The sequence below is a fragment of the Fundulus heteroclitus genome, chromosome 18, assembly GCF_011125445.2.
Source record: "Fundulus heteroclitus isolate FHET01 chromosome 18, MU-UCD_Fhet_4.1, whole genome shotgun sequence".
Lineage (NCBI taxonomy): Eukaryota > Metazoa > Chordata > Actinopteri > Cyprinodontiformes > Fundulidae > Fundulus > Fundulus heteroclitus.
This window is the reverse complement of record NC_046378.1, coordinates 28,249,567-28,274,384: the sequence shown is the minus strand read 5'-3', so window position 1 is coordinate 28,274,384 and position 24,818 is coordinate 28,249,567. Positions and strand designations below refer to the sequence as shown.

Below are 24,818 nucleotides of genomic sequence, written 5' to 3'. Positions count from 1 at the left end.
GACGGTGGAAAGTCACACTGAGTGTAAGTGTTGTGGCATTTTGTGGCACTCTGGCTCTTAATTATCATGTCCCCCAGCGTGCTGTCTCTCTTCCTAGCTCACCCAATTTCTTCATCTCTTTTTCAATTTTCTAATTGCATGGTTTTAATTAAAGCCACACAGCAATGGCAGCAAGTCTATTACAAAGCAATGGAAAATGGGCACAGATACTCATAGGCTGCATTATAAGGGGGGTGGGGGGGGGTACTCACGGTGCAGCATTTTCAGTCAGAGCGATTTCGGGTCCACAATAATGTCAGCAAACCACATCTTATACCGCGTCGAGACGGCACTGGGCTCCATATGATGATGAGGGATCTATGTTTGTTTAGGAGTGATCTGTCCACAGGAAAGCTTCGTGAGAGAGCTGTGAATTATTGCATATCTTATTTACTTATACTGTGTTCTTTATCAGTTTTTTTACTCTCCGTTTCATTACTGTGACAAAGCATCTGATTATGTTTTCTTTGCGTTTCATTTCTTTCCTCATGAATTCAAATTTTTCTCTATCCAAATGGTCTGTTATTAACAGACTGTGGTCTCTCTCACGCTTTCTATGCTTCCATCAGATTTTTTATAGTACCGTTTTCACATTATTAAGCCTTTTAATTAAAGCACATCAGTATTTTCACTACTTTGTGGCATTTCTCCTGCCAGTTTTTAAATATATATATTAAAAAAACTTTTAGTTGATTTGGGGCTGACAAAAAGCCCTGTTTGTTAGATTTTCTTTGGATTGGAAAGATTAGAGTTACATCTACTTCTCTCGACTGCCTTTTGTGAAAAGCCTGTTAACTAAGATGAGGCAAGGCATTCTGAGATACAGAAAATGACATAAATCAGTGATTCTTTTTCTTTCACATTAGGTTATTTCTTCAAGATTTATTTTTTTTTCACAAATAGTGGGTGTTTAGCAGCATGGAAGCAAAACAGTCCTTTATTGATTTATTTTCCATAACCATTGATTCCTGTTTTGGTAAATCCTGCATAGGTTGCTAGTTTTGATCATTTAGAGATACGCACGCACACACACACACACACACACACACACACACACACACACACACACACACACACACACACACACACACACACACACACACACACACACACACACACACACACACACACTTGATTTAAACTACAAAGTGAGGACTGCACTGCCTTGACTTCCATAGACTTCCATTAATTTTCAAGCCTTTCTATGGCCTAACCCTAACCTTTACCAATATATCCCTAACCCGAAACTAAACCTAACTGAGACTTTGGTGCTAAACCTAACCCCTAGCCAGGAAAAAATTATCCTGTACTACACTGGCTCTCTGTTACGAAAGGACATGCTAAGATTTGAACCTCAGGTAATCTTGTTGTGCAAGGAAAGTACTAACCATAACACAGGCAAACACAAGTGTCAAAAAGTCACCGCTATGTTGCCTATTAACATTTTAACACAAACGGTGAAGCAGAGTAAAAGCCAAAAGTCTATTTATTAGCTGGGGTTTGTGGATTTCTAACCTTTCCCAAAGGCTTTAAAGGCAAAATAATGATCCTGTATGTATCCTTCTGAATTTGAAAAAGGAAAATAAAAATATTTCCTTGTTCACCTGGTATTTAGCAAATGCAAAAAAATAAAATAAATAATTCTAACTAACAAAAAATGGTAAAAGTAGTCTTTTCACTTTTCTAGTAATAAAAAATTAGATTTTGCATGTCCCCTTTAAAGTCAATTGTCCAGAAAATCCACATATTCCATGTAATATGTTAATATTTTTTATATTTTAAAATGATTCATTGAATAATAAGATGACAGAACAGTTTATAGCTATATTATATACATTTAAATAAAAATTGGTCTGGATTTTATTTAATTTCCAATGGTTGCTAAAATAGAGTAATATGTACTCTTTGCATTGTTGGACATGCCTTTAAATTTATAGGAAGAGGAAGTCTAGTTAATGAAGGTGAAAACAGCCAGTGGTGTCTAATGAGTAGAGACACATTGGAAAGTAGTGCACAGATAAACACTGGACTGGGTGTGGGGAGAACCTTAAATATGCTTACAGCATCAATTTTTGCTTTAAATAAATTCAAAGGGAGGTTTATTCAAATGACCCTGGTGCTAAAGAAAGCAATAATAAACAGACACACTCACTGCAACGGTAGACATAAGAAGTTATAGATTTTAATATCTTTATAAACATTTTTGTACTGTTGTTTTTGATGATAACTTACTGAACAGTTTAATCATGGTAGAGAAAAAAAAAGATCAATAGGCATACAGTAGAACAGGAAAGAAAGGGGTGAGGAACAATTCGACAGCTCTAAAAATATAACATCAAATAATAAAATAAAGAAGTCAACAGAATGTTTTAAACTGAAACTCTCCTCTTGACAGGAGGAGCAGAAAACCCTGTTATCATCATTGATGTCACTGATACTGTTTTTCTCATAGTAATACAGTAAATGATTATTATCAGCACTGCGAGATGTCCTCTCGTCTCCATTGTTACTGATGCAGTTCACATCGTTGATACAAACATGACATATTTCAAGGGAGGCACGACCGCTCCAGAAGTACAGCGAGATGTCCTGTAATAGTCTGCACTTCACTGCGCCCTCCTCAAAAACAACTGTCTGGTTCTTGAATCCTTGTATCCGTGGATAATCCCAGCAGTAAATGAAGAGGCTTATTTCTAGGTGATCCAAGTTGCCAAGCTCATCTCAAATTGTTCTTTCAATTGTTTATTGATGACAAGAGTTCTTTAAGGTATGCCCCCATTTTTTTAAGGGGTCCTGTTACGTGTGTAGCTTTGAGGTTGAGCAATCAAGGAGACAACAAAATGCGTTCCTCATACTCCCAATGAAGATGAGGAAGTGATGTCCTCACTGAGGAGGAAGCAGTTCAACACACCCTCACAATGAAACTGAGAAATTCACCTCTGACCTCTAAGGCTTCTCTTGGCCCTGCAACAGGAACGTATCTATAGGTCCGTTTTGTGTCATTAAAAAAACCCGAATGAACAACATCTTATACAAGATATAGACAGACATCTCAATATTCACAGCTTGATCCCCCTCCCTCCCACCCCCCAAGAGACGCACATTTCCAAGCAGATGAAAATAGCAAATGGCAATCCTCGTCATCTTGAGACAATTAGTAGCTTAATCTTCAGTTGCACAGAGCAGAAGAGATGTTAATGAAGATGGAAGAGAGAATTATGCGCAGAAATACTGTGCAGGCAGAAGGTAGATTAACTGAAAAAAGTCACAAGTATATCTTAGAAATAGATTTTTATCATCTGCTACAGCTTTGTACTCTGTGTGAGTTTAATGGCTGCTCTCTTTGTAGCCAATAACACCTAAAGGGAATAGGCTTTTGCTCCAAATCCTTAAGTTTGATATTGACTGAGAAACTATAACAGTTTAAACAAGTTGTGCTTAGCAAAATTTAGAACAGAAAGCCTTTTAAAAAAGAAGAAAAAGATGTTCACAGATTCCTTACCTATGATTGACACTGTCTTCTATTCAATTAAACTAAGACTAAAGCTTGGTGGACTATTTAAAGAACCACTTAGCAAGTTTTGGCTTGATTCTTTTTTTTGTCTCTCACCCTGACCTTCTTTTGTTTATTGAATTTTGGTTATCTGAGCTCCAGTTGAGTAAAAAAGAAAAAAAGAAAACACTAAGATGTATGTTGAAGAAATCATACTGGCATTGGCAGTGCAAGCTTAGTTTGCATTAGCTTTCCCTCTTTTTCAGTCAGATTTTTGTGCTCTAAGTTTTTCCTTTATGGATGATTGATGCCTTGATATTGTCTTCATTTCGAACAATAAAGCTCCCTACAACATTTACACATATAATCACATTCACACACATACATAAAAGACACAGGCCTTGTAGTGCAGGAGCAAGAGAAAGGTCTGAGGGCTGTGCTGTGCTTAGCTTTTTTTGTTTGTTTGATTTGTTAAACCCTCTGAAGGTCAGCGGAGAATGGGGTCGATATTTGTCACTATCAAGGCCACAAATAAGGCTTGGATATGTAGTGAAGTCTTGAATGTGGGGGCCTTATTGTTAGCTTGTTGAACCCCACTGGGGGGGCGAACAGTGGTCCGAGGAGAGCACTTGTGCTTTCTCCGTGTGACTGTGCCATCTGGGGATGTGTGGTCATGTTTCCCCCCTTCTGTGAAATAAGGGGACGAATCCTCCTTGTCTGACATAACCTCCTTTGAGTGGTGAACCTCATTGTCACCCTTCTTCTTGCTCACTCTGTTACGAGGCTTTGTGCAATTTTTAGGAGGCCCAGGCCTTGAGGGATCCACGATGTGGGTCTGACCTCCAGAGCCCACTGCAACTCCACGATTCATCGATGGATTGACCGTGCCAGATAAATTGTTGGTCTGAGATCTGGACTCAGAAACCGTCGAAGAACAGCTGGAGAAGTCCTCCTTCCGCAGCTCTTTCAGGTCTTTACCAACCATATTCACTGGAGCCTGGCAACCCACCGAAGAAGTTGAACCTCTGAAACGTTTCAACCATTCCCAGAGTGAAAGAGCTTTACAGTCACATGACCAGGGGTTGTCATTGAGGCGCAAGTATTCCAAGGCAGGAAGCATGTCCAGACACTGTCCAGACAACTCCACGAGGGTGTTGTTGAACAAGTAGAGGGTAGTGAGGCGTTTCAGGTCATGAAAGGCCAATCGGTCAACCCACTCTATCTGATTTTTGTGCAGAAGCAAGCGATCCAAGGCTTGAAGTCCTCTGAAGGTGTTCTGGTTGAGGCTCCACAGACGGTTTCCGTGCAGGAAGAGGTGGCTCAGGTTGTGGAGATCCATGAATGTGTCATCCTGCAGGTACTTGAGGTGATTATCCTGGAAAGAAAGACACAGGATGAATTGTCATTGCAATGTCTTATTTTTCTGTCATTGTAAAAACCTAACCGTATGTCCACATGGCTCAAGGGTTGACACAATTACTCTATGTAATCCAATGATGACACAATTACTCTATGTAATCCAATGATGACGTTTTATTGTTGATGCATTGCATAGAACCATGTAAATGCATTACAGGAAGCTGTGGGGACAGCATTATGGCCATTGCCTGTCTGGACTGCTGAGTGCAGACTGTGCAAAACACTACCATGATGTGTGTGCCTTCAAACACAAGTGCCATGAAGTCATGTGTAAACTCATAAAGGGTAAGTTTAAGGTGAAAACACAAAAAAGTGCATACAATTTTATTCATGAGCCAATAGCACATACAGTGCCTTGCTAAACTATTCAACCTCCTCGGCAGTTTTCATGGTTTGTTGCCCCACAACCTCAAATTCAAATGTATTGTTTTATTGTGAAGCAAACACGAAATAGAACAAAATAACAGAAAATCTGTATTTTGTAGAGCCACTTTTTGTGCCAATAACAGCTGCATGTCATTTTGGATAAGTCTCTATGAGCTCGCTACATTTTGTCACAAGGATTTTTGCTCATTCCTCAAGGCAAAACTGATCCAGCTCATTCATATTGGATAGATTTCACTGGTGAACAGCGATCTTCAAGTCAAACCACAGATTCTCAATTGGATTGAGTTCTGGACTTCGACCAGACCATTATAACACATTTAAATGTTTTCTCCTAAATGGCCCGAGTGTTGCTTTAGCAGTATGCTTGGGGTCATTGTCCTAGCTGAAGGTGAAACTCCGTCTCAATCACTACACTAAGTAATAGCTTTTTTACGGGCCACTCTTCCATACAGCCCAGCTCCAGGTAGTGTACAGTTTATTGTGGTTCTTGGACAGATCCTCCAGTCTTTGCTGTGGAGCTCTGCAACTCCATTAGGTTTACCTTTGGTTTCTATGCTACCTCTCTGATTTATTCCCCCTTTGCCTGGTCTGCTAATTTCGATGGACAGCCCTGTCTTGGTAGGTTTGTTGTGGTATCATGTGCTTTCCATCTGAAGATGATGGAAGATAACCTTGCCTGCAGTTGAATTCTCACGGTATTTGTGTGTCGATGCGTCGTTTAAAAATGTATAAACATTGCTGCGGTCTCAATATTTCATTTTCAGTGGTAGTTTAAATCACACGCAGTTCACTAAGGCTCCAACAGAGGGCAGTATAGCAGTTACCCGGTGAGCAAAGAGCACCCCTGTCACATGACCCTCTCACAATGACTGCGGCTCCTTGCAGTAAAAGCCAATAGAAGAAGGCATTAAGCTAGTAAAGTTTTATAAATTACACTTTCATTGATGCAAAATTAACTTCTAGATTGATTTTTAGCGAGAATGTGGGTGTGTAAAACCAAAATATCTGCTTGGTTTATCAATATATGGCTTAGTTGTGAAATGCCCGTTATGTCCGTTCTCGCTGCGCTTCACCCAGCTGTAAGCTGAACAGGATCAAGCTCAGAGTAGGCAGCCTCTGGGTGGCAGACTGTTTTGACTTTTGAATGTAATTTATGACACCAGAAATTTTTAAGGGCTTCATACCAAAGGAGCTGGATACATACACACACACAATTATTATTATAATTTTTTTTTCGTTAATAATGTATAATATTTTTCTCATTTTACTTAATCAATTTAGACTGTTTTGTGCAGATCCATCACATAAAATAGGCCAAACACATTTAAATTACAGGTTGGAATTTAACAAAATAAGTAAAATGCCAAGGGGGGATGAATATTTTTGCAAGGCATCGTGTCGAATGTGTCATTCTGGAGTGGCCAGTACCTAACAGAAAAACAGACTTAGTTTTGTATAGTTTAGAAAGCAAAACTGAACAATGCCGAGGAGGATCACCAGACGCCACATTGTGGCCAGACGCCTATGGTAATTAATTGTGACTTACATGATAAAATGCCAATGTGTTTTGCTCTAAATTTGAAGTAATGATGTGGGACTAGTAAATAAGTGAAAAAAGTCCTAATAAACCTATCATATTTGTAACTTAAATAAAAAGACTTGAGCTTAGTCCAATATCTAAAATACTTTATTTGGTTCAAGCCTGGACTAAATGATTCAGTCCTAAACAGATATTTAAAACACAGCTTGTGATCACTTAAATCTTAGATTTATTTGTGAGAACATAAAAAAATTGTTTTTTAGTGTAAAATTATCAAGCATAGCCTTAACTGTTTTTTTTTACATAATTTATGCTTGGATCAATCTAAGGTGGTCTTCATACCACAATAAAAACTCAAATTACCTTTGTTTCCCCACAAAAATAATAGTAGTTTCACACTTGCTTAGTGGTGCTGCAACCTCTGGGGCCTTTTCTGAAAGGCACCAGAGTGCCTTAAGCCTCTGAAATCAAATTTTCAATTAAAGTTGAACAAAGAAGAGAGAAATTTTATTTTTCAAATTCACTTTTCAAAAGTCAAATTCCCAACAATGAATATGCCAATGTAGAAGTATCATGGTGAAATCCACAGATGCAGACCTGAGAAGAAAGAAGATGTTTTGGTGCTGAAAACAAAAGCTGTGGCTACAGAAAACTGAGGTGGGTTAAAATAATTGCTGACTGATAAAGCAGTAAAAATGACACACACTAGTTCACTATCAAAACAACAAGTAGTTGATACATACACTACCATATAGAACCATGTAAGTATATATATATATATACATATGCTTTCGTTTTGCCATGAGTGTAAATGAGCAAGTATAAAATTACTACTCAGGCATGTAAACCATTTTCCAAGTTCTCAGTGCTCTTCTGTCAGACCCTCTTGGTGACATTAATAAGTAGAGGCAGATCTCTTTACTGTCAGTTTTTTAATCTTGCAAAGCTATGCACGCCGTTCTTGGATCATTATTTAGTTAAGAGTGACTTACCAAGACAATATGAGATCTTTCTGCTTCAGATAAAATAACTATTATAATATTTTCTTCAAACTTATTTTTAAAATATCCAAACTATCACTTTCAGCTGTAAGAGTTTAAAACCCCAATCATCAGAAAAATAATAAAAATGTATCTGAATTAAGCTGGCCTTATGAATACGTCCTTCTTTTGACTGTCTCCCTCTGATGCTATTTTTTGAATGAGGACCTTGTTGCTTGTTTATGCGTTACTGCACAAGGGCACTGGAGCTGTATTGCCTCGGTCATTGCATTAGACCACAGATGCCAAAGGACACCTTGATTAATACATATAAGATGTGCCAGACTTTCACAGAAACAGCACTTGGATAACTGGGGCGATAAATGTGTTGAGTCGTGCAGCTCTGCTTTTCTCATCTCTGGAGTATCTTTATTTTGCATTTACCTTAAACAGAAAACAGTCCCCTGTCAACAATTTCATGGCCTCACCCCACTGTCAGTAACTGATCATTTATAAAACATTTAACAGGAACATTTTGTCCCACATAACAGTGTGCCTTAAAATTAGCTGTGTATAACTGCTATGCCCCTTCTATATCCATCCATCCATCCATCCATCCATCCATCCATCCATCCATCCATCTTCCTTGCAGGGCAATAAGGGCTGGTGCCTATCTTCAGCGGTCAGTGGGGAAGAGGTTGAATACATGATGGTGTGCAACACAAAAAACAGACAACCACACTTACACACACTCACACTTAAGGGCAATATAACACATTAACCTACATTTTGTAGGGATTTTCGAAGAATGGGAGGTAATAGAAGGGAACCCACACATGAACAGAGAAAACATGCAAAGATCTATCAACAACTTTTGGCTAGGTAAAAAGCCTGGTTTATGCTTGAAGCATACGAGAGTTCTGCACGGCCATATTACGTAATTTTGGCTATGACCCTGCCTCTCTGCACGGCCAAAGATTTTTGCTTTGCTCACTGTCACTACCCGATCTATAACGGTAGCACCATCTGTACCATCAGCTCCTTTGTGCATGCGCAAACAGAATAACTATCAGGTATGCCATTTTTTGTTTTTCTTAATGTTTTCTTCTTTTATCCTATTTAGGGTGGGGTGTTTCTTTTTGTATTTTATTGTAATTCTGTGAATATTTTAATGATTTCAAGGGAATAACAAAAATACAATTTTTTTTTTGTTACATTGCATTTCAATGGACGCTTTGACTGCTCTGAGCATGCCATGTCACACCGCGAAAATTTAAATTTATTCAAATATTTTATTTTCTCTGTACTTAGCTGTGCACTCCAACGGGGTTGATGAAAGAATGGATCCATTTGCAGTCTTTCGTCACCTGCAGTTATTTTTTTGCAATAAATAACAGATGTGGCCATCATAACAACAATGTCCTCTATTGTCTGTGATGGGTCCAGAGGGCACATTGACAGCATATATGTGTTACAGCTCTCTATAGTTTTTTTTCCCAAATACAATATAGCTTTCGTACAAAATAATGACTGTTGTTATAATGTGAACCATAGCATTTGTGTAGGAAAGGATGGACATTATTTTTTTCTGGTTCTTTTTCATCTATTGATGCGCATTCAAAGGCGACCCAAAACATATTCTGTTTTCGCATGCACAAATGAGCTGATGGTATGGTTGGTGCTACCGGTACAGATCGGGTAGTGACAAGCACCTAGGAAAATTCCTGACTACACGGACAGTCCAGTGCAGAAAACATGGCGGACAAGCAAGCTGCCACTTCAAGCAGATATTCATAAATATAGACATCATTATCATTTGGCCCATAAAGATCACAGTGCCTGGACAAAATTTGCTGTTACTCTTGGAAAAAGTATAAGGCTTTACAATGTTGGAAACAACTGTATTTTTCTACTGCCACATGGGTTGTGGTACATTTTGCGTAGCAGCACAACACTGCCCTCTAGAGTCTAGGAGAATAGGAAAAGCTGCATGCACTGCAAAAACGGATCTTAAAATAAGTAAAATGTTCTTAAAGTTAGTGTATTTATCCTTGATTTGGGCAGGTAAATAAGATTATCTGCCAATGGAATGAGTTTTTTGACCCCTAAAATAGGATAATTAGACATCCTGCACTTGAAATAAGATGATGGAGATGAATTGTTCCTATTTTAAGTGCAAAAATCTTATTCCATTGGCAAATAGTCTTATTTACCTGCTCAAATCAACGACAAATACACTTATTTTGAGAAAATTTTACTTATTCCTAGTTCCGTCTTTGCAGTGTGGAGCATAAATGCTGCAGATGTGGTGTCCGAATGTCTTATTTTCACACAGAATGTACGTGCGTCATGCATAAACCAGCCTTAAATATTGTGACACTATGCTGCCCAAACTTCCACCCTCCGTAAATGCTGGGCAAATATTTCAACAAACATAAAAGTTTAAGGTTAGCATTTAAAGGCAAAAGCCTTTTTGTACTAGTTGTTAAAACTGTACCTGTAAGTAAAGGTACTGTAGATTTCGTAGGCCTTTGAAGATATTGTTTGGAAGTGAGCTGAGACCACAGCGGTAGAGGTGGAGGGCATTGAGCCGGCTCAGCCCGTGAAAGGTGTCTTCAGCCAAAGAGCGCAGGTGCCGGTTGTCTCCGAGGTCCAGCTCCTCCAGCAATGTGAAGCCATGGAAGGTGGACGGCTCTATGTAAGTGATGTTGTTAGAGTAAATCCACAGAGTGACTGTGTTTGGGCTGAAGTGCCTTGGTAGTAAGCGATGGATCTTGTTGTTCTGCAGGAAAATGCGCTCACTGTCCGGGGGGATACCATCAGGGACCGACAGGAAGTTGTGAGCCTGGCACGACACGGTACTGGGTGCAGTGTAGCATATGCAGTGAAGGGGGCAGGACCAGGAAAACTTGAGGCCACAGAGAACCAGCAGGAACTCCAGCCCACAGCCTGTAGAGAACACAGACAGACACACAGAGATTAAACATGTTGTATCACATTTTTCTGCTACTGAGAAAGAAATATCAATAAAAATGTGAAACAAATAGACTCCACATGTAGCATATTCATGAATTTTGACCAGCGTAAGTATTTAGCATCTTTGTTTTTGTTGTTTTTGTCACAACAACAGTGTGGTGGCTAAAACAATCATCCCTGATTAGGTGTGGGGGGGGTCTGAATGAAACCTGAGCTTTGTTTCACAGTTTTTGGCACCGGGTCAGTTTTGTCAAAGCTTCTATGTCCAGTATAAGATTTCAAGTTTTTTTTTTTTTTTAGAGCTTGTTTTATTTTGTTGTTTCAGTAGGATTAAAATCCCTTTAAATTCATCTGTTCCACTCTGTTTTTGGGTCCCTGGTTGCACGCTCCTACTTGGTAAAACAAGTGATAAACCTCGCAGGCATCGTCACTAACTGCTTTACACTGTAAATCTGTTTGGCTGTACCTCTGGATGAGTTATAAAAATGCAGTTTTTAACAAAAAAGCGGAATAACTATTCAACAAGTGTCAGAATCTATTCTACAACCAAATATATGTAATATGGCATACAGCGGTAAATTTGCTGAAATCCAGACTTTAGAAAGAAACTGTGGCTGACACATAAAGTCAAAAGATCTTGATTATGGCTTCCATGTACCAACACTAAACTAGTGCTTTAAAATAAGTTTAACCTGTTAGCAGTTTAATATCAAATATTCCACAACAAGTAATGTGAAAATGCTGGGAATTTTTTAATCTGCAATTAATCAAAAGTTTTAAAAAAATGGCTTGGTACAGTTACTAGATTGTTAAAATGTACTGCAACTTCAAGACCTTCCAGCCTATTCAGGTGAATTATAAGTTATTTAATTAACGGACCATGCATTTAATTCTGTACCAGAAATTTCAATCTTCATTAAAATATTTCACTCCCAACAACCTGACAAAATGACATAACGATGGATTTCACATTTGTCACATGTCGGCAAAAATATAATTTCAACATGTTCACATGTTGCTAGGAAAAGGAATTGACACGTGAAACATGTTTATCATGTTACAGCATAATATAACTCCCACATCTGAAACGCAAGGCCTCAGTCAATCGTTACCCCCAAAATGATGGACGGTTGTACTGGAACTGAAATTTCGATTACAATGCAAATTGTAGTTGATTAATAAAGATTGATTGATTGATTGGTTGATTGATTGATAGATAAATACCTGCACATTACCACACGATATAAAAGTTCCATGTGTGAAATGGGAATTCAAATGCTACAACAAAATATCATCCCCACATGTGAAAATGCAGAAATGCTTTTTTGGCTGACAAATTGTAATCTCAGGGCCGAGTAAAAAAATCATGTTTGTCGCCAATCTTGTCACATTTACACAGTTTAACCACAGGTCACGGAAGAAGGATGGTCTGTCCTGGAGTCATACAGGCTTCTTTGTGCAGTGAGCATTGCCTCAATTTATCGTTATCCTAAGTTTATCGTGTGGGACAAAAGGGTGGCTTAGTTGAAAGACAAGTCATTTAGTAATTGATTCCAGTGTCCCCACCAAGGTGTCCAGGGGCGAGGTACTAAATTGCATTCTGATCAGTGTAAGACTGAGTGGGCACGCCTGCCCACTGCTGAGTGAATCAGAGCTGTTTCGTGAATTAGACTTGTATTGCAGAAGTGCTGTAAGTGGTAGGAATGACTAGAAATATACTGCATTAAAGTCCAATCCATATATATATATACTTAATATGGGTTTCACATATATTCTGTATATGTTGGGCAACATAAAACTATGAATCATAAAACACTGGCATGAAAGAAACAGCAGATTTGTGTATTTTGTTTTCATAAAGCAGTATAATTGTCTTGATAATATTTTCAGCCCATGGCACAGAGTGTGGTACACATATGGACCCTCTTGCTCACATTTTTCTGCATTAATCCCATAAATGTATTGAAGCCAACAATAAGAAATGTACTTAAGAGACAACAAACAATAACACCTGCTCCTCTGAGTCACAGGATGCCTCACCGATTTTGATTGGGTTCCTGCTGCACCCACTCCTATCCCATTTGACACATATGTAGTCCTTCCAGAAATTACCCTTTCCAATATTCTGCCACCTTCGGGAGACTCAGATTCCCTCCGAGTCTGCTGGCGCTTCTTTCCAACAAGTGAAGGCTGTGATCAGTCAGTTTGTGTTGTTAAATGGAGTGTGGAATGCTTGTTTTAACTCGGAGTCAGCTGCTCCGAGGCACTTTCCGATCAGTGACATGATTCCCCCAGATTCGCAAGATGGGAGATGGGACTTCTGCACAGTTCCATCCAAGATGAGCCCAACTCACAGCCCATTACGGCGGTTCCATCTGATAAACCTCCTGACTGCCTTGTACTCAATTTATTATTCAAAGCAACGTGGAGCCTGGATACACTGTCTCCAATCGATATGCCTCTGTTGCCTTTTAACCCACCCTATAATCCCCAGGTCTTTTGTGCTGGAAATTCAGTAGCAGGCTTTTCCCCGGGAGACAAGCCTATTTATCTGAATGTATTTTCTTGCCAAACTGTGGCTAAGCTGTGACATTCAGCGTCTGACTCCACTGACCTTTAGCAGTAATTCTCTGTTTCTAGTTGCGGAGCTGGAGCACGGAGAGCTTGCGTGTCACCTGAACAGGAATGTGCTCTCATGGGCACAAATCTAATCCTATTTGTTAAGCCCTGCCACTGGGCAACAATGGAAAATGCATGCAACCCCTCTAAACCAAAAAAATGTCCTCAATAAATGAGGTGATTCTTCATGGTTGAACATTGTCAAAAAGGTTGAATATGAGTGTGTTCCTGCGCGCCAAGGGGGAAAATGTTTCGCCGGTAACCCCGCCGTACCCTGAGAGAACCCTGCGCTCAGATTTTACTATCAACAGGACATGGATCCCTTTGTATGTTATGAGCTGTGTTCCGATTTGTCACACCTTCAAGCCCTAACAAGAATGCCATTTCACTACTTTATCACTCTGTGGGTGTTTTCCTCTTTACTTGCTATTTCCATGAAGACGTATCAAGCGCGGCACCCGCTGACTGAGTAAATTGGTGAAAATGTTTTTCCATTTCTCCTGGGAAATAAGAGTTTGCTTTATTTATCAGACAAATAAGACAAGACACAGTAAATTTTTCCTGCCGCACCGTGAGGGAAAATTTGCATTAAGCAGCATGCACCTGGTATTTGAGATGTGGCTTCCTAATTGTTAATTTTGGTCTCGGTTCACACTTTATTGGGCTACCGACCCTCATGAAGGAAGGATGTTAGAGAGAATCTTAGAAAAGGCAAAAATCAAACCTAAGCTGCCTTTTGCCTTTATATTTTGTTGTGAGATTAGATGACTTTTTTTTAATCACCTGTCACGGCAGGAATTTAGCCAAGGGAAAAAAAAATGATCTCCTCACTCTAGTAATTATTTTTCAAGGCCTTAAACTTTTTCCATTAAACCCTTCCCTCATGCATGTCTTCAATAAGAATTAGGTAGCAGATCTCTAACAGAAGAATTATCTGAGCAGGCGAGAGACAGAAAGCGATAAGCTTGATACACTGGGAGAGCGTGGGGGGATGAGAATGTAGATGTTGTCGAGATAGTGGGACAATTTAAATCAGTGATCTGCTAATCATGTTAGGACCATAGGGATGCACCTCCTCTATTCTCACTCGCCTTGGCTTTAAGAAAAAAACTAAACACAGATTCTTTCTTTCCTCTAAAGCACCAGTCTCTACCTATTTCAGACTTTGCACCTTGACGGTTGGTACGATGCGGCATAATGAGGATTTTGTGATAGACCAGCACAATGTTGATGGAAGATAATACCTGATTATCAATATTTTCAAACAATTAGAAATGCTATGCATTTCTATTCAGCCCTGTGTATTCTGGTAAATGGCCTGTACTTTCATAGTGCTTTATCATGTCCTGAGGACCACAAAGCACTTTATTCTACATTCAGCCATTCACAGGCTGACAGACGACAGGCTGCCATACATCGGCGCCACCATGCCCACTGACCAGCGCCAGCAGGCAATGCGGTTGAAGTGTCTTGCCCAAGGACAGGGACTAAAACAGTTGGAGTAAGGGGTTTGAACCACCAACTCGCTGATTCAACAGATTCTCACCCCCAACTCGTCAAATATTGACACTTGGTCAAAGCCCCCTGCACGTCAGATACTGACGCGACAGGGGTCGTCATATATCGATCCACAGGGTGCACGACAGGTTGCGGACATTGTGTCAAGTGTTTTGCGGCGAAAATTTTAGCCTGCAAAGTTGTTGTTGGTTGCTTTAGTAGTGTATGGTAACGTATTTCTTTAGGCTTAGCGGTTAGGGTTAGGATAAGGCATGGATTAGGGTTAGTTTTGTTATAAGCAGTTCATGTAAGGTTTTCGCAAGTTCCTGTCACAACCTCTCATGCACCCTGCGCCTCATTACATGATCAGTAAGTAAGATGAGTAAAATTCTGTCTATAATAGTATACATCTCTATATTTATTCAGTAATAACCCATGTCCTGTACATATGGAACCATTGTTTATCCTGCACTTGCTGCTATTGCACTTCTGGTTAGACCTAAACTGCATTTCGTTGCCTTGTACCTGTACCTGTGTAATGACAATAAAGTTGAATCTAATCTAATCTAATCTAATCAGAGGGGTACGTCTTTCGCGTCAGTATCTGACACAACGGGGCCTTGACCAAGTGTCGAGTTGGGAGAGAGAATGTGTTGGCCGGTTACAGGACAAACTGCCTAGCTCCTTGCGCCACCGTCATCCCTGAAACCTGTAAATAATTAGCAGTTCATTTAGGTCATCTAATTAAAAACTAACACTGCATCTACTACCTAACGTCGAATCCTCACCATGAAAACCTGGTGGTTGCAGCACTAGGCTGTGGTAGATAGAGTCCACCTGTGTATAATTTAATCTCATTAGAAACAAAGCTGTTCTGTGAAGGCCTCAGAGGATCGTTACAGAACATTAGTGAAGACCAAGGAACCATAACTATAACCAAGGAAGCCAGCAGACCGGTTGGAGGATAACGGTTTAGGGTTGTAAAGCAGGGTTAAGTTATTAAGCTTCGAAAAATTCACAGTGCGCTCTTCTGAAAATAGCCAAAATCAGCCTTCCACCAAAGCTGTCAGGACAGATAAGGAGAGCATGAATTAGAGAAGCAGCCAAGAGGCCCTTTAAAAAAAAAAAAAAGTGGCAAGAATAAAGCTGTTGTTAAAAGAAAGTAAAAAAAAAGCAAGGCACAGCAAACATGTGGAAGAAGGGGCTATGGTCAGCTGAGACCAGAACTAAACTTTTTGGTCGACATAGACAGGCCATCCTAGTGGTGAAGGAAGATAGTAACACTATCATGCTATATCAATGCTTCTGCATGAATGTGAAAGTTGGTGAGAGAAGTAGGTTAATGGAGGTCAATACAAGGCAGCACTAGAAGAAATCATGTTCGAGGCTGCAAAAGACGGGGCTGAAAAAACCTGACACACAGAGCATATTCACGTGTTAAAGTCCAGACCTAGATCTGGTTGAGAATCTGTGCCTAATAATAGATGCTCGTTTATGAACCTGATTAAACTTGAGCTGTTATGAAAAGAGGAATGGGCCCAAATTTCAGTCTGCAAATGTGGAAAGCTTGTAGAATCACCCCTTAAAAGAGTTGCGGCTGTAATTACTGCAAAGTATTGTCTCAGCTGGGCTGTATACAAATGCACGCCACACTTTTCAGATTCTTATTTGTGAAAATCTGAGAGAGAAGAAAGCAACAAAGAAGTATTGTTGCTCTGTCGCTTTAAATCCCAATAAAATGAATTATAGTTTTTTTTTTGTTGTTGTAACATCACAAGTGTGAAAAAGGTAAATGTGTGAAAATATTTACTCCTATCACTGCAACACATCTTCCTCCCCTCCGTCTCTTAGGAGGAACGTTTTTTACCTTCCTCCCAGGTGAGGCTTTAGACAACATGAATATATGATGTGGAAGCTCTTTCTACACGCTGACTGAGAGGCGAGGGAGCACTAAACACCCCTCTCCTTGTTTACAGCAACACTCAAAGCATGTGTACTCTCCTTTTGCAGCTGGCATCACATTCCCCTTTCCCCGACTTCAATACCTGACAGCTCGCCCCTGCGTAATTGCACCACTAAACGCAGATGTAAAAATAAATGCTTGAACGCAATCACACAACTGGGCACCTCATACATCACCACACGTGGATTTTGGTCTGGATGTCATGCACTCGGAAGCTTCGGTGTTAGACGTAGACGAGGCGGCTCACGACAATGTGACGGCATGGAAGTCTAATCGATGCTTGCTTAACATAGCTTTCAATAGCAAGACTGGTTTTCAGCACCGAGCGGTAAAAAAGAAGAACCATTAGGAGGGAAGGCTGTTCTTAAAAATGTATAAAAATAAATAAATCAATGTCTGTCATAACTGCATTGTAAGCTCACACAAAAAAAGCCATTCAGCTTCAGATTGTATTATATAAATAGGTTTGGGCTCAACAAAGCGTGTATATGCCAATTGCGCCTATTGGAATTTGGCAGAATAAAGGCGTAGCTCTGAGAGAGAGATAATGTGTTTTTGGAAAGAAAAAACGTGCAGCTATTTGTGCTCTGGCCCATGTATTAACACCCTCGTCACAAGTCGTTCAGCTCCAAGTCTTCCCATGAAGTTTTCCCTTTACCTCCATTTATCTCTCCCCCAGTCACTGCCGACAGAGGACACGGATAGCCATTCACTAGGGGAGGGTCACGTTTGACTCCACCGTCACACCCTCACTGTTTTTATACTAAGTTCCCATTTTTATTTCGGGAGTTGCAGAAAAAAATAGACAAATGAGTAAAACAGAATGGCGAGAGTCCCCCTGACAGACAATGAGACGCAAATGTTTAGAATATAAATGACAGATAGTTCATACTGGATTTGCCCTCATGAATAACACATCTTTGCTAATAGGGGAGAAATGGTACGCCTGTAAAGCTGCGTGACTCTGCCCATCATTAGACTGGACAAACTCAATTTCCTGTGTCTCTCCAAAGACCCCGATAAGCACTCTGGTTGTTTTGCTGCCGCCACCAGCAGACTCTAAATAGTATCCCCACGCTGTACGCTCAAATACGGCTTGCAATGATACCCAAGGATGCTCTGGTTGATAGAGGAGTAAAGCACACAGGGATATATTGAATAGTAGCATAGGCTTCATGTCTTTTTTTTAATGGCTGATGATGTGATTAATGAGTCTGGGTCAGTATATAATATGTATATTTATTTTCATTTAGTTTGCATCAGAAATAAATATCTGACTAAAGTTTTGAGCATCCTGAATTAAGATTTATTTTCTTTGCAAAGGGAAGCCACTATTCAATAATCTAGAAAGTCATTTGAACTTTTGTTTTAAAGTGAAAGAAAATTGATTTGGATGGAAATTACCTAATCACAATCATTGACGTCATTTTTTTTACCCAATGATATTATTTTTCGGTTTTCTTTCCAATACCGTATGATGTACTTTGGTCAAATTTGTTTAAGACCAATTCAACAAGGAGGTGTACAGGAAAAAAGCTGGCGAGCAAGCTCCAGCAGAACAGTGCCATATATGTGTGATCAGGGATAAAGAAGATTAGAGGCTTCAAGAAAAAGCAGGATCGGACAGATGGTTGGACAGAGCCAATGACCTGAACATATTCTTCAACGGGTTCAGTTCAGGGACAAGCTCAGCATCCTCCTCTCCTGACCACAGTCAGACACCCAACGTCCTTTGACCCAAAGCTTCCATTCCATTCACACCTCAGATGTATTATCGTCCACCTTGGCCATAGACCCTTCTTCTGTTCATCTGTTCAATCAGAAGATGGTGATGCCCCTTTGGCCCCCTCAGGTTTCTCGCCAGCCCATTTTAGCCTGATTTGCTGTGAGAAATTCCAGAACCCTCAGGTGGAGTTCTTATCAATCGCCCGGATCAGCGACTACCCAACAAACAGACCACAGTTTGTGAGACTGAAGGGTTATGTGTCTAACCAGGTATTCAGGGGAACAGAAACACCACAAGGGACTGTGCTCTCATCATTCCTTTTCACTCTTTACACCTCAGACTTTCAATACAAGTTACATTCCTGTCATCTGCAGAAATACTCAGATGACTCTGCAGTCGTGGGATGCATCAGGAAGCTGAGGACAGCGAGCTGTTGGACCGCTTTGTGGCATGGTGTGGAAACAATCATCTCCCTCTGAATAAAACAAGGGAGATAATCCACTGGTGAGAAACAGGAATAGGTTCAACACTATTACCATCCTGGGAGAAGAAGTGGACATGGTGGAGGAGTATAAATACCCCGCTGTTCACCTGGGCAACTTCCTGAAGAAAATTAGGTCCTTCAGGGTTTGCAACAAGATGCTGCAGATGTTCCATAAGTCTGTTGTGGAGAGTATGATCTCCTCTGCCATCATCAGTTGGTTTAGTCGTATTAGAACAATTGACCTAAACAAGACCAACAAGCTTATAAAGAAGGCCGACTCTGTTATGGGGACCCATCTAGAACATGTTTTTTTAATGAATTGAAGAAAATTATGAATAACCCTGAGCATCCTCTTCATCAGACTGTCCTACAACAACAGAGTGTCTTCAGTCAGAGGCTTCTCCAGAGTCGCTGTAAGACAAACTGCTTCAGGAGATCCTTCCTGCCTGCAGCCATCACCATCTATAATAACTCATTGAAGAAGCCCCTATGAGTTACACCACCAATATTTCCCTTTGGGATCAAATGGTAAATGGCTTGTGCTCTTATAGTGCAAGTGAGACAAAGATTTGGTTACAAGGTCACAGTGACCACATGTTTAACAAGATCAGGCAAAATAATATGACCAGGATGGTTGGTCAATGCAACAGATCTAGCCAACAGATCGCATGCTAGCTAATTTTTTCTGCTTCTAACACATTTGTGACTAAATGCATCCTGCCTAATATGTTCATCATTCTTATTAAGGTGATGTTATTTTAAAGCTGCAGCTGGCAAACTATAAGAGACATCTGTCAGCTGAGTATAGGCAAGAAAAAGTCACCTGAAAAAAAATGTCAGACGTTTGGGAATAGGTTCCATAAAGTTAAACAAGTGATCAAGTGAATAAATTATTTGTTACAATGGCATTTTTGATCCTCTATCATTTATTATAATATTAAACATTCTGACACATTCCTCATGTAAACGTTTAACTGTCTTAAATCCAATGATTTTACATGACTAATAAAATGAAAATAGCTTAATGTCTCCAGCACAAATTGTGTGTTTTACATCCAATTATTTTCTATTTATGTTTGTTTATATAAGCCATGATTTCACAGGAAGTTGAACAATGCTGCAAATAGAACATCAGCTTCTGACATTGTAAGCATGGGTCAATGATTGCAGATTTATTTTAATTAGCAAGGGCGGAACAAAAGGAAAAATTCAGGCTTTTATTCTTTAAGGATAAAGAAACAGCAATCACGGCACACAAAGACCAAAATAACAATATTTTCTCTCAGGCTGTTTCTGATAAGCTTTTTTAAAGAATTTCTTTGTTGACTTATTAAAAGCACTTTGTTTCAAATTATTACATTTTTCTTTGTTTTCACAGTTGCCAGAAGAATGTTATAGATATTGTCTCATTTGGCATTCCTCAGTACGACTGCAGGCAATATTGCCTCCTCACGTTCTCTGATTTTTTTCCCCAGTCAATGAAGGGGAAATGGGTAAAAATAATGGAAAAGAAATATTTGCAAAATAAATACATTTATTATGTCACTGTGATATCCTGTACTTCTAGCTTAAAAGGAAATTGTGATAGGTGTTGGAAAGCATTTGAACTGGTGCAAAGAAATTATAGTGATTCTCACAAAGTATGAAAGGGAAATAAAAGGAAATTGGATGTAATTATGTCCATATAATGAATAGAAAGCGAAGGAAAATGCCTAGAATTGGTCTATTATGATAATTTCATCTATTAGATCATCATTTGAAATCTGTTAGTCTATAGTTTGAAAAGGAGACCATAGGCTTCTCCTTCTAAAGTTACCAGTGAATTTCAGGCCACCGATGCTTTTGATTTGAGTTGTCTTGATTTATCCCATGCTTCGTTTCTGCGATTTGTTCCCTCTGCTTCAGCACAACATGTCCTGTGAAACTGTAAACTGTCAACACTCTGGCAGTGTCACCACTTCCAGGACATTAATTTGAATATGATCACTCTGTCACAGTAAATAATGACGACTAAACTAGCAGGAGGTCACAGTGGAACGACAACTGAGCTTTACTAATGACAAGCTGAAAACGCAGTCTGGAAGCCGCAGAGACGTGAAACTGAACTGATTTTGGAAACTATGACTTATGTGGTGAGGCCTCCTTTATGGGGCAACAGTGTCCAAGTTGTGGGGGTTGTACAAAGTGCTGTGCACAAGTGGGGTGTCATTATTGAGCAATAATTTCTTTGGTCTACCAGCATTCAACAATTTGGAGGTATGCACACTTTTCCCTCCAGCTTGGAGTCCTCCCAATGTGAATGTAGTTCATACAGATCTCGATGTACCTGTTTTTCCTTTTTTTTTGGCATTGCGGGAAAGAGTATAACGTTTGTTTCAGCTGGTTGGTCATAATCTTTTTGTTACAGCCTGTGCACTGACAAGACACCATGGACATTAATGCTTAAATGCCAAAAGCCTTAAAATAAAACACGTAGAGTGCTGCCAGCCTAGCATGGGCGTTGTTAGATGGCAATGAAGACAGCACGGCTGTTCCGGTGATGATTAAGCTACACATGTGCATCATGAACAGGAAACCACTGATGCTACCAGGCTCCATCCTTCAGGACCCAGATATCTTACCACAATAAAAAAAAACAAAAAAACACTGTCTCAGCAGGTTCTGTGCTCTCACGCTACATCATGAGAGCATAATAAAATCATTCTAGACTCACCCAGGAAGACCTTTCCAAGACTCTGCAGAGAACATTCGTGTTTTGGCTGGTTTTCAACGTCTTGGCAGTCTAAGCCCAGTGTGAATGGGATCTAGTGAATGATTCAATAAGGATCTGACAAACAAATGAATAGATGTTTATAGTGTTAAGGGTTATAAGTAGAGTGGCTGGCCTAGACAAAAAAAAAAATCATAAGCTGGAGGATATGAGGTAAACAATGACAGAAGTCTCTCCCTCAACATTGCTGGCAGATCTAGTATGTACTCTCATACGCTGCTGCAATAACACACAATCGCACAAAAAAGCAAGCAAGCAAACCAGGATGAAGTTAAACATAAAACAGGCTGGCATGATTGTGTGACAGCCGTGTTTCACAAGTTGACAGCTCAGAGAGTCTAAAAATAACTCTTCTGAAAAAGGAATTGCGTGGCGTAAACACAGAAGAAAAGGAAGGAACCGGAGTGTTGAAGTGAATAAAGCTCATTTTGTTTAATAATAGTATTGGGCTGCTGAGAAGCCAAGCGGTACGATGGAAGGCATGTATGAGCCACATATGTCTGATTCCCACATTTTAATTAATAGACTTCTGTGCTAATTCTTGCATTTAGAGGCACATCTGCCCCTGCTGGTCCTTTACTCTTTTTCTGCCTTCAGAGCTTACCCCTTAACATCCATAAATGCCTCACATGGAACCAGACAAGACCTCCCCCTACACACCCACTCACACACACACACACACACACACACACACACACACACACACACACACACACACACACACACACACACACACACACACACACACACACACACACACACACCTTTGCCTGCATAAAACCCACAAACCATCCAAGCACATATGTACATGGGTACGTTTGCCAAATCACCTCTGGAGGGAGCAACACTATCAGCCACCAACTACATTCATTTATCATGACAGCACAAAGCCAAATGATTCAAATATATTGCACTCCCTGTGGCGATATTGCACTGCAGCAGGAGGACTAAACTCAAGTAATGGGTCTGCCAAAACTATATAAATCATCCAAAGTGTATCCATATGTAGTTTATATACTGCAGTTCTATTAAAGTCATAGAGGGCATTTATAATGCAATTCCCATTGGTTGAGAGGGCTATAATTATATTTCATATTGATGGTTTGGGGCTCTCATAGGTGTTTAGAAGCTTTAACCCTTAGTCTGTACAGACTGCCAACATTGATAAATATTTGTTTCAAGTGTCACCTCAAAGAACAGTTGCAGTAAAATGAATCCCTTAGAGTGCAAAATTCCAGAAGAAATCATTCCCGACTCACAGGCCAGTTACACGTGTATCAAACGAGAATCCAGAGGTTTAAAAGGCCCTCCGTAATGATTTCCATAACAAGAGTCCCCGTGAATCGCACTATCTGGCCATCCTGCCAAAAAGCAATTTTCTTTGAGTGACACAAATAGCAGTCAGGGAACATCGCCTGCGGAAGCAATGAAAGCTTTAATCATGACGGAGTTGTGAATATGAGTCAATCAAGTGACTAAATGTTTGTTTAACAGCAGTTTAATTAGCATTTCCGAACCCCACATGGCATAGGTGCCCAAAAGGAAAAAGATGCAAATTTGTAAAAGTATATAAAAAAACAACAACTAAAAAACGAAGTGTACTGAAAGACAGATCAATAAAAAAAAGAAAGTTGTTTAATCTCAGTCGACACATTGTCAATCAATTACAAAAAAATACCCATATGTAAATAATTGTCTGTCTTATTCAAGATTTAATACATATGTGCTTTTGACAAATTAGCACTTGCACAGTAAATTAAACAGGGGCACATCTGTCAAAGACAAACATCACATTTTTACTCTCTAAAGTCTCAGGATTAACAGTGAATTACAACTCAGTTCTTTGTTTCTTTTTTCAGTGTTTCCATATAGATTTTATAATGAGCATTTGTTGGCTTGCTACACCAGTTTGTGCCCTCCATGCAGGATGTCTTAAAACTAGCCACAGCCTGTATTGTAGCTGTTTTCACCTTAATTTCTTGATCAGATCTGATTCCTCTGCAAAGGGGTTTTCAACCTTTAGAAAGACAGTCAAAGACAGGATGCTTTGGTTTTCTGTCTGTTTGTGTCATGTGACCTGCTCTGCCCACTGTTCTTAGGGGCAAACATAGTCACAAGTTTCTGAAGCAGGAGAGCAATTCTTTCTGTAACTTTCAGCACATGGCTAACTGGAAACACGCTATAATATGCTACAAGCTTAATGATCAAGCTGAATGATCAAAAAGTATCAAAACAGAGAGGAAATGTTAAATCATCTCCCCCAAAATGGCTCTGTAAGACCACAGCAGGAGCAATATGCAAGTTTAACTGTAGACCCTAACTGTGTCCATTCAGATATATAGTATGTTTAGTGACAAATATCAAGAATGGAGTAAGAGACGGTCGAGAAAGTCTGACTGCAGCTGGGAGAAACAACTTTTGGAAATTTTCCTTAAAGCATCTGGGATGCAGTGGTCCGTCACTGAAACAGCTCTCCAGCTCTGCAACCACTCCATGCATGTGGTGGGAGACATTGTCCATCAGTGATGTGATGTTCCTTACAGTGCTTCTGTCTCCCACCACCAGCACTGCAACCAGGGGACATCCCAGGACAGAGCTGGCCCTCCTAATGAGATTATCCAGTCGCTTCCTCTCGGCTACAGATAAGCTGCTGCTCCAACAGACCACACCATAGAAGATGGCTGATGGCACCATAGAGTCAAAGGAGGTCTTCAGGAGCGACCTGCACTCCAAAAGACCTCAGTCTCCTCAGGAAGTAGAGTATGCTCTGTCCTTTCTTGTAATGAGCATCAGTATTATGAGTCCAGTCTAGTTTATTCTTCAGGTGAACACCCAGGTACTTATAAGAGTCCACTATCTCCGCATCAGTTTCCTGGATGTTCACCTGTGTCAGTGAAACTGTATCAACCGATGATTATCCTAAAA

At 39.9% G+C, this 24,818-nt stretch overlaps 1 protein-coding gene across 1 annotated transcript in view; it reads right to left on the bottom strand.

Moving 5' to 3' along the window:
• Positions 1 to 2,199: 2,199 nt before the first annotated feature.
• Positions 2,200 to 24,818, bottom strand: part of rtn4rl1b (reticulon 4 receptor-like 1b) — a 230,701-nt gene continuing 208,082 nt past the window's right edge. The window contains exons 3-4 of the mRNA XM_012874592.3: positions 10,356 to 10,807; positions 2,200 to 4,907 (exon numbers count right to left, since the gene is read on the bottom strand). Coding sequence (XP_012730046.2) covers positions 4,020 to 4,907; positions 10,356 to 10,807 — 1,340 coding nt within the window. The 3' untranslated portion in view covers positions 2,200 to 4,019. The remainder of the gene's footprint in view (positions 4,908 to 10,355; positions 10,808 to 24,818) is intronic.